The sequence below is a fragment of the Mobula hypostoma genome, chromosome 11, assembly GCF_963921235.1.
Source record: "Mobula hypostoma chromosome 11, sMobHyp1.1, whole genome shotgun sequence".
Lineage (NCBI taxonomy): Eukaryota > Metazoa > Chordata > Chondrichthyes > Myliobatiformes > Myliobatidae > Mobula > Mobula hypostoma.
Genome location: NC_086107.1, coordinates 106,302,475 through 106,313,248, shown reverse-complemented (window position 1 = coordinate 106,313,248; position 10,774 = coordinate 106,302,475). Strand labels below are relative to the sequence as shown.

The 10,774-nt window shown below is 50.9% G+C and overlaps 1 protein-coding gene across 1 annotated transcript; it reads left to right on the top strand.

Annotated features, from left to right (window-relative positions):
* The first annotated feature begins 256 nt into the window (after positions 1–256).
* Positions 257–9,078, top strand: cbx6a (chromobox homolog 6a). Its single transcript, XM_063062811.1, has 5 exons — positions 257–361; positions 471–514; positions 597–662; positions 813–879; positions 8,064–9,078. Exons 1-5 carry the CDS (start codon positions 293–295, stop codon positions 8,931–8,933), a joined length of 1,116 nt encoding a protein of 371 aa, XP_062918881.1. The 5' UTR covers positions 257–292; the 3' UTR covers positions 8,934–9,078.
* Positions 9,079–10,774: the final 1,696 nt, after the last annotated feature.

Genomic DNA, 10,774 nt, shown 5'->3' with positions numbered 1-10,774 from the left:
TGAATAGCTTATTTCATCCTGCGGAGTGGATTTTGATCCGAGTGCAGCCGAGACCGTTCCGATGGTCACTGGTGATCCCCCCGTCACGGCCCGAGGAATCCCCTCCCGCGTTCCCGCACATCGGTCCCGCTGCGCCCGCCGGCTGTCACTCATCCGCTTCCCGAGGCAACCACCGCCGGAGGCGGAGGCTGGGTCCCTGGCAACCGCCGCCGGGGGAAGGGCCGGGTCCCTGGCAACGGTGCGGTCACGTGCGAGGACCTCGGCGGCTGCGCGCGCCAGGGCTGGAGCCAAGATGGAGCTTTCGGCGGTGGGCGAGCGAGTGTTCGCGGCGGAATCGATCATCAAGCGGCGGGTGCGGAAGGTAGGAGGCGGCGCTGGCGGGAGGGACGCGCCGCCACCAATGCAGAAAACCACCGCACTTGCACGGAGCCTCCGCCCCGAGTAATCTTTCTCTTTTGCATTTCTGACAGGGCCGCATTGAGTATCTGGTGAAATGGAAAGGATGGGCTATCAAGTAAGTGTCGGTCCAAATTAAAAAGGCACAATCACATATACATATGCATTTTTGCATATGCTCAACTGCTTTCTCTTTTTAGGTACAGTACTTGGGAGCCAGAGGAGAATATCTTGGATGCCCGTTTAATCGCGGCGTTCGAGCAAAGGTACACAGAGAAGCGGAAGAATCTGATTCTTTCCCGAATCGAGTCCATTTTGGATTTATTTATATTTATATATTAAAAAAAATATATGTTCCTGCTGCCCCACATACTGCAAAACGAGCGTTTGTTCTTTTGTTTTTGCATGTCTTGCAGAGAGAGGGAGCGGGAGTTGTATGGACCGAAGAAACGAGGCCCCAAGCCCAAAACCTTCTTGTTAAAAGTGAGTCTAATACATTTTTAAAAATTGCAACAAAAAGCAAAATATATCAGGACAAAGTGGCGCAGGAAGGCGCCTTTTTAATAATCAAGCAATACACCTTGCAGGGGTTTTTTTTAAAGCAATGACTCGTTCATATTGACGAAAATCTGTAATGAATGACTTCTGGCAACAGCTTTGCATTTAGTAGTTAGTAAATTGGATTCTTGTCATTTTGCGGAATTCCTAGCTGTAAGTACAGAAGTTAATGCACTCTTGTTTTGCATCCCAGCCTTGTCTATTGCTTTTGCAGTTCCCTTCTCAGTCTCCTGAGAGCTGGGAAATTGGTAGGGAAGAGTGATCAGACCCTGGTGTAGGCTTGTCCTGGGAGGAGGGACTCTCAGCACACGGGTCTACCAGGCTTAGCAACGTGGGACTGTTAATGCAGCACCCCTGAGATATGAAACTGAAAACCCTGACTGCTGGATGTGAAAGAGGGCAGTGAGCCAGTGCCAGCATTTGTCCTGCAACCAGGGTAGCTCCGTTGGCAGACCATTTTACACTGTCAGCCTGAGAGTCCTGGGTTCAAGACCCCGTTCAGCTGCTATCTGGTATTCAATTGTTTAATTCCCTCTCAGGAATAATACTGTTGGAAGATTTCCGGGGTGGCATGGTAGTGTAACGCGGCTACGGAGCCAGTGACCCTGGTTCGATTCCCGCCACTGCCTGTAAGGAGTCTGTACGTTCTCCCTGTGACCGCTTGGGTTTCCTCCGGGTGCTGCGATTTCCTCCCACAGTCCAAAGAATTGGGGGTTAGTGGGTTAATTGGTCACATGGGTGTAACTGGCTAGTGCGGCGGGAAGGGCCTGTTACATCTAGAGTAATTGAAACTGCGACCAGCAAGGTACTGTCAGCCCTTTATCATGTGCAAGCTCGCACGTTGGCTGCAAACCACAAGAAGAGTGTGTGTGTGTGTGTGTGTGTGTGTGTGGAGTTGTCTGTGAAGGGTTAATGGAGTGAGGGGGGCTCGGGAGGAGCTTTAACAGAGCTGGCACGGAGGCCAGTGCAACTCCGCGAGGGAAAGCGGATGGAAGGTTTCAGTAAGGCGAGGATGACCTGGAGAGTTGACCAGCTGGGGGAGGGGGGGACTGCTCTGTGCGCTGACGCTTTGCGTGACTGGCTCGCTCCTCCAGCCATTCTGATGTAATAGAATCCTCCCCCAGAGTCCCGACTGCCTTCAGTGTTGGGACTCCCTGCTGGCTGGGAGCCACAATGTCAGGAAGCTCCCGGTCGGAGTCCTACAGTACAGATCCGGGCCCTTTTGGCCCGTCCTGTCCATTCCGGCCAAGTTGTCCACCTGACTCCCTTTGGCCCACGTCCCCCTAAACTGTTCCAATCTAGTCAATCAGTTAATTCAGAGATACTGCGTGGAGTCAGCCCAATCGGTCCTTCGAGCTGCACCGCCCAACGACCCCGTTTTAACCCTCCCTAATCACGGGATAACTTACAGTGACCAGTTAAGCCACCCAGTACCTCTCCGGACTGAGGGAGGAAACTGGAGCGCCCGGGTGGAAAATCCCACACATTCCATGGGGAGGACGTACAGATTCCTTACAGAGGACGCTGGGATTGAACTCTGAACTCCGGAACATCCCCGAGCTGTCGTAGCATTGCACTAGCCCATTCCTTGTCTAAACGTCCTCGGAACGCTAATCGTGCCCACCACCGCCACTTTCCTCTGACACCTTGCTCCACTGAAGTGCCTGGAATTCAGAAGAACGAGGGGTGGCCGCATTGAAACCTATCGAATGCTGAAAGGCCTCGGTAGAGTGGACGTTTCCTCTGGTGGGGGGGGGGCTGAAGACCAGAGGGCACAGCCTCAGAATGGGGCGGGCGGGGGGGGCGGGGTTCTTTTTGGAATGGAAATGAGGCATTTAATCTTCAGCCAGAGAGTGGTGAATCTGTGGAATTCGTTGCCATAGGCAGCTGTGGAGACTAAGCCTTTATGTATTCTTAAGGCAGAAGTTGGTAGATTCTGGATTAGTCAGGATGTGAAGGGATACGGGGAGAAGGCAGGAGATTGGGGCTGAAGAGGAAAATGGATCAGCCACAAAGAAACGGTGGAGCAAACTCGATGGGCTGAATGGCCTGGTTCTCCTATGCCTTGTGGTACTCGCTACTCACTGGGGGAGAACTCGGGCCTTCTCTATTCTTGAACAACCCCCCTCCCCCCTGCAATCCCCACCTCAGCTTCTCGTGGTTAATCTTCACCCACCCTCGTTCAGTAAAAAAAAGGGATTTCACAAGGCTGCACACGTTGCGAAGGCTGGAATTGTGGCTGTGCAAATGTTTATTCTAGCTGCCTGGGGGCGTTGGTGCTTTTTATAGGGGATGGTTGACAGCGCTTGATTTTTTTTTTCCGGGCGGTGGGGTGGGAGGGGGAAGGTGTTATTTACTGATGATGGAGATCTATGATAAAGTTATCGTGTTTTTACTGCTGGCTCCCTCACTGACTTGTTTACTCCCAGCTGACGTAGCTGCCCAGTTAGGAGACAGATTACAGAAGAAATCATGGTTAGAAGCAATGTATGCAAAATGCTGGAGGAGATCAGCAGGTCAGGCGGTCTTTACAGAGGGCAGCAAATACCAGTGTTTCGGGTCGAGACCCTTCATCGGGACTGGAAGGGAAAGGGAAGACGCTGGTTTACCCTGTCTGCTATTTGCTGGTACTCCTTCCCCGTCTCCCCTTCTCCATCTTCTGGCTTCTGCTGCCTTCCCTTCCAGTCCTGATGAAGGGTCTCGGCCCCAAACGTCGACTGTTTATTCCTCTCCATAGAGGCTGCTGAGTTCACCCAGCACTTCAGAGTCAGGTTTGTTATCACTGGCGTATATCGTGAAATCTGTTATGCGACAGCGGTACATTGCAAAACATAATACTGTAAATTATAACGTTAAATTCGTAGTGCAAAATGAGGGAAAATAGTGAGGAGGTGTTCATAGGTTCAATGTCCATTCAGAAATCTGATGGCAGAGGGAAAGAAACTTTGAGTGTGTGTCTTCAGGCTCCTGTACCTCATCCGGATGATAGCAATGAGAAGAGGGTGTGACCTGGGTTATGGGGTTCCTTAATGATGGGTGTCGTCTTTTTGAGCCACACACAAAATCTTGTGCGTGTTGTTCAAGATTTCCAGCATCTGCAGAACTCCTTGCTTTCATGGTTAGAAATGGTACCAAGAAATTGAGATTTTATTAGAAGAAACTTTCTGTTGTTGGATTGGGATGTATTTTGGATATTATTGCCCCCCCGCACTTGATTTGGCCATCCTGTTGGGAAAATCATAATAGGGCTAGTGTCATGTACTGGGTAGATTGGGCAAGGAGATTCCTAAAGGATATTTGTGAGTCAGTGTTTCCTCCATTAAGTGATCACTGCCAATAAAATTGGTTTGCCTTTCTACTCGGACATTAAACCAAGTTAAATTTCCGACCACCTATTGATTTTTAAACAGCATGTGGATGTAAGAAGAAGATTCATGCAGATGTTTCTGTAAGAAGAAGTGAGAGAGAAGGGTTAGATTGATCTTGGAGTAGGTTAAAAGGTAGGCCGAAGGGCCTGTACAGTTCTGTGTTCTAGAAACAGGCCCCTCCATGCCAAGTAAGATGCCTATTTGAGCCTTTCCTATTCGCCTGTGTTTAGACTACACCCCTCCTAAACTTTTCCTATCCATATTTCATTTTAGACGCAGGGCCCCGGCCCAAAATGCCGACAGTTCCTCTCCCCCTGCAGCTGCTGGTTGACCCGCCGAGTTCAGCAGATTGTTTATTGCCCCGATCCAAAGTCTTGTACGCGAGATTCCGCAGGTTCTGGAAGACCAGAGCGACACACACGAAATGCTGGAGGAACCCAGCATCTGTGGAGAGGAATAAGCAGTCGGTGCTTTGGGCCGAGGCCCTTCGTCAGGTCGTATGCCCAAATCTATTACTTCATTCTCCTCCCCTCCCAGGAAAAATTTGCTTTTCAGGGGCACTTTAAATCTCCCCCCCCACCCCCAACCCCCTTAAATCAGTGTCCTCTAGCTTTCAACTCGTCTGCCTTGGGGAAAAGGTTGCAAACGTCTGCCTTATCCACGTATCTCACAATTTCTATAAACATTCCTCCAGGGAAATCATTCCAGCCTCTCCTTATAAGTTAACCCCTGCTGGGGTTGGGATTGTCTCCAGAGCTTTACCGTAGGCCTTTGGATGTTGGAACAGAGCTGGCATGTCTTTAAGTCAGGGGTCCCCAACCTTTTTTGCATCGCGGACCAGTTTAATATTGATAATATTCTTGCGGACCGGCTGACCGGGGGGGTGTTCAAGTGGGGTTAAACTCACCTCAACATGTCGTTTACAGTTAGGGTTGCCAACTTTCTCACTCCCAAATAAGGGACAAAAGTAGCAGTCAAATCCCGGGACACTTTACCCCAGGAAAGACTACCATGACCATGAAGCCTTGCGCGGGCACCTGTGTGCGCATGCGCGTACGTGCTGATTTCCCCTCCCCCCACAAATCGGTTTTGCCTTATTTTCCGGACTATACATACATTATTTCTACTTTATATAGGCTGTGTGTTTATCATATTCCTGCTTTCATTATATGTTAGTGTTACTTATTTTTGGTTTTATGTGTTATTTGGTATGATTTGTTAGGTTATTTTTTGAGTCTGGGTACGCTCAAAAATTTTACCCATATAAATTAATCGTAATTGCTTCTTCACTTCACCCATTTTGGCACGAAAGGTTTCATCGGAATGCTCTACCTTAGCGGGGGAAATACGGGACAAGGGCCGGCCCGTACAGGACAAACCAATTTAACCCAATATATGGGATGTCCTGGCAAATACGGGACAGTTGGCAACCAAGTTCAACAGTGCGTGACAGGGCATGAGGAAAGGTGCAGCTGACTCATATCGTTTCCTCGCGGCCTGGTAGCACTTCCTTTACAGCCTGGTACCGGTCTGCGGCCCGGTGGTTGGGGACCGCTGCTTTAAGTGACAGTCTAGCTTGGGAGGGGTGAGCCTTTTTGAGAGCGTCCACCCATACTAATCTTCCGAAACATTCTCTAGCATGCCATGGTAATTTTGACCAGTGATCGTCATTGATTAGTGAATTAGTAGTAATAATTATGCTTCAAACGGCAATGCCTCAAAAAAGAGGAGGCATCTGTCATTAAGGACCCCCATCACCCAGGTCATGTCCCCTTCTCATCAGGGAGGAGCTACAGGAGCCTGAAGGCACACACTCAACGATTCCAGGAACAGCTTCTTCCCCTCTGCCATCAGATTCCTGAATGGACAGTAAACCCATGAACACTACCTCAAGCACGAGGAATTCTGCAGATGCTGGAAACTCAAGCAACACACACAAAAAATGCTGGTGAACGCAGCAGGCCAGGCGGCCATCTATAGGAAGAGGTACAGTCGACGTGACGCGGGGTCTCGGCCCAAAACGTCGACTGTACCTCTTCCTGTAGATGCTGCCTGGCCTGCTGCGTTCACCAGCATTTTTTGTGTGTGTTGCAACAATTCCTCAAGATCTGTTTTCCTTTTTTCCCTCTTGTTTTGCACTACTTATTTAATTGAAATTTTATATATTATTACTGTAATAAAAATATGTATTGCAAAATACAGCTGCTGCAAAACAACACACTCGACAACATATGCCAGTGATAACAAATCTGATTCCGGGCTTTTCTTAAGGAAAAAGGATGCTTATTTTAGTCTCTTCATTATTCCCAGAAAAGTATAAGAGTATTACAAAGACAAATTGGAATAAATGAGGCATTTTAGAAAATCTGTTCAAAAATTATTAATATTAATCTTTTAAAAAGACAGTTGATAAAGTAATGCCATATCTATGGGGCAGCAGGGTAGTGTAGTGGTTGGCACAATGGTTTACGGTACCAGCGACCTGGGTTCGATTCTGTAAGGAATTTGTGAGTTCTCCCCGTGACCGCATGGGTTTCCTCCGGGTGCTCCGGTTTCCTCCCACAGTCCAAAGATGTACCGGTTGGTAGGTACTTTAGTCATTGTGAATTGTTCTGTGATTAGGCTGGGATTGCAAGGGCCTGCCTCATGCTGTATGTCAATAAAAATAAAGTATTGCACACAAAATGCTAGAGCAACTCAGCAGCTCCCAAAGACGTTCCTCTAGCATTTTGTGTGTGTTGCTTTGAATTTCCAGCTGCATACTTTAGTATTTGTGATATTTAAGTAGTATTGTTACTATATAAGAAATGTGAATGTCAAATTATAAACTTAGGTGCATATTCATGTGCATATTTGGTGCGTAGGGGTGGCAGGGTGGAGATACGTCTCTACCAAAGGAGGTGTAAGGTACTTCTGTCTGCCAGCCTGCAGGTCACCCTCGGGCAAGGTGTAGCACCCGCTTAGCACCCCGATCAGGGTCACATGAAGCAGCGGGTGCGTGTCACAAGTCCTGGTTATGCGACCACCGACACCAGGCAGACAGTCTCTGTAGAGTATTGATAATGGCTGGGGTCACCCGTCTTGTAAGGACACTGCCCAGAAGATGACAATGGCAAACCACTTCTGTAGAAAAATTTGTAAAGTGCAGTCGTGGTCAAGACCGTGATTGTCAGTGTCATAAGACACAGCACAATATGATGATGGTGAGGCATATTCATAAAAGATCAAGGAAAGAAAAAAAACACATTATTCTGAGGTTTTTGCTGCTGCACTATCAATGACAAATATATCTGCCTTGTATGAGGTTGTTTTGCGAGCGATACACATCATTAATTTTATCGTTCATAGTTCTAGTTTTATCAACTTTTCATGGAGTGTATTTGGTTCTTCATTTGGCAGTAAAGATGATCATTATGTATCTTTCTTTTCATGGGTGGTGTTTAATGAATCGAGGGACAGCACTGCATGCGGCATGCCAACAAATTTTTACTGTTTGCCTTTATTTGACACATGTGCCATCGGTTCGCCACCCCCGACCCAAAGATTCTCCTAGAGCTCGGCACATTACCAGCTCTTTCCTGTCACAGATGGCCCTGACCTCTGGCCCACATGTGCCACGTGTTTGCCACGAAATCGTCCCTGCCCGAGAGGAAGTGAATGGTGGAGATTTGGTGGGGGAGGGATTTGGGAAATGGGCTGGGGCTGTCCGTCTGTAACCGCTGTCCCTCGTCTCCCTACCAGGCCCGCGCACAAGCTGAAGCTCTGAGGATCGGAGAGATGCACTTCTCGGTGAAGCCGGGCCCTGGCAGCGCAGCCTACAAGCTGAAAAAGAACATCCGCCGCTGCTACCGGCCGCCGTCCAAGCGAGGCCTGGGCCGGGCCGAGACCCAGCCGGCGGGCCTGAGCGGGCAGACGCGGCCCCCGCTGCCGCTGCCAGAGAGTGTGCGGATCGTCAACCGCAAGGTGGACCCTCGTCGGCGAAAGCGGGGGCGCATCATCCTCAACCTGAAGGTCATTGACAAAGGCAGCAAGGCCCTGGGCAAGGCCAAGGTCCCCTCGCGCAATCGGGTCATCGGCAAGAGCAAGAAGTTCAGCGAGAGCGTCCTCCGCACGCAGATCCGCCACCTCAAGTTCAACAGCTTCTCCGTCTACGACAAGTCCTTCCACGCGCCCATCCCCGGCCGCGGCAGGGTGGCTGAGGGGGACCCCGGCACCTCCCGCGCCGAGCCGCCCTCGCCCCCGGCCTCTGCCCCCCGTTACCCTGGCGACCCCGGCCCCCGACCGGGCTTGGAGTGGCCGGGCCCTGGGGGGGAGAGGGGCGGCGGCGGGGCCAAGGCACCCGCCGAGACCCCCAGCCCAGCTGTGCCCGACTGGCGGGAGGCCGAGGCGCTGGACCTCTCCCTGCCCCCAGAGTCGGCCGCCGCTGCCCGTCGGCCCCCACCCCCGCCACCAACACCCCCCGCTGAGCCCGAGGTGTCGGGCTGGAGGCCCCAGATGTCGCCCTGCTCCAACGTGGTGGTGACAGATGTCACCACCAACCTGCTCACCGTCACCATCAAAGAGTTCTGCAGCGCTGACAACTTCGTCAAGGCCCCTGCTGTAAATAAGTAACCCCCCCCCCCGACCCTGTCCTCACCCTGTCACTCCCCCTCCCAGGAATCCTCATCACACTGTCCTCCCAAATGGCCCAGCACTCCTGTCTCACACAATCCTCCCCCGCATCTGGGCGAGAGGTCGCTTCCCATTGAAATGTTGTCCAGTATCATTCCTTGACATTTTCTTTCCCCTTCCCTCTCTCTGCGTCTGCCTCTCTGTTTCTCTCTGTCCCTCCTCATTCCATCCCACTTCCTCTCTCCCTCACAACCTCTCTCTTTTTCCTTGCCTCTGCCTCCCATTTTCTGTTTGTTGGTTGGCATGGTTCCTTGCCTGTTTCTGTCTATCTCTATTTTTCTCCCTCCTCCTTGTGTTTGTGTGTGTCTCTCCCCTCCCTCCTTCCCTCCCTCCCTCTCTCTCTCATCCTCCCTCTCTCTCTCATCCTCCCTCTCTCTCTCATCCTCCCTCTCTCTCTCTTCCTCCCTCTCTCTCTCTTCCTCCCTCTCTCTCTCTTCCTCCCTCTCTCTCTCTTCCTCCCTCCCTCTCTCTCTCTCCCTCCCTCTCTCTCTCCCTCTCTCTCCCCCTCTCTCTCTCTCGCTCGCTCGCTCTCTCTTCCCCCCGTCCGTCCGTCCGTCCCTCCCTCTTGTTCTCTGCTCCTCTGCCAGTCTCTTCCCTCCTCCCCATGTTTCCGATATTCCACTCCCTATCTTTCTCTGTCACAACCTTGTGCTTCTCTTTCTCTTTACCTGTGTCTGTCTCTCTCCCTCCTCCCCCCCCATTATTTATTCACCTTTGCTCTAGCCATCTCTCTCCCCCCATCTCTTTCTGTCTTGTTAATCTCTCTCTGCCTTTGCCTCTCTCTGTCCTGTCTCTGCATTTTTCTCTCACCCCTTTTCTCTACCTCTCCATCTGTCTCTACCCTCTCCTCCCATGTTTCCCACTTTATCCCGCATCCCACTCACTATTTGTCTCACAACCTCATCCATTCCCCTTGGACCCCTCCGCCTTTCACATACTCCATCCCGTCTGCTTTTTCCTTCCCTCACCGCTCCCCCTACGCTGGAGGCCCATTCTCTGTGGGTCTTGTGACCTCCCCAGTTACCCCACCTCCCATTCCCTGCCCTCCTGGTCTCTCTCTGGTCCACCTTCACTGCCCCTGTCTCTGGGTTCGCTGGCCAGCGGCAGTGCCGGAACCGGACCCTCTCCCCTCCCTTGACGTTCCCTCCGAGCTCTCACCCGCATTCTAGGTACTGGCTTCTCTTTCCGCACCTCGTAGTGTTAGAGCTCTGGACTCTGCCGTTGCAGGAACTGGGAAGCAGTGATGGGAATTCCTGGGAATGCTGAGCTGCCATTTCAGCCCTGCCTGTTTTGACAACTTTGTGAGGCCTCTTTAATTTTTGCCACCGTTTTTATTAGTAATATAAAGCGTACAACAGCCACTTTAAAAGATGGAACGAATCTACCTTTTATCTCTGAGCACCAGCACCTCAGGCTGGCTAAAAATCTTTCCAAAGCCCTTTTTTAAAAAAAAAATGGCATTTAATTTTTTTTTTCTTAACTTTGCAAATAATTTTATTATAAGGAAAAGCAAAAAGCACTAGTTAGAACTCTGTTAGCACGGGGAAGGGTGTAATGGGCTTGGAAAGCAATCGGTGTGGAGTTGATTGGGAAGGGGTTTTGGTGAGAAAAGGGAGGGAGGGAGACAAGGGAGAGAAGGAGAGGGTGCGGCTGGGTTGGCAGGGTGATGGTCGGAATCATCGTCCGCTGTCCCCTCCCGGCCTCCTTGACTGATGTGTGTTAGCTGCTGTCACCGCAGCCTCTTTGTGGGAGATTGTGTGCCGTGGATATCTGAGGGAGCC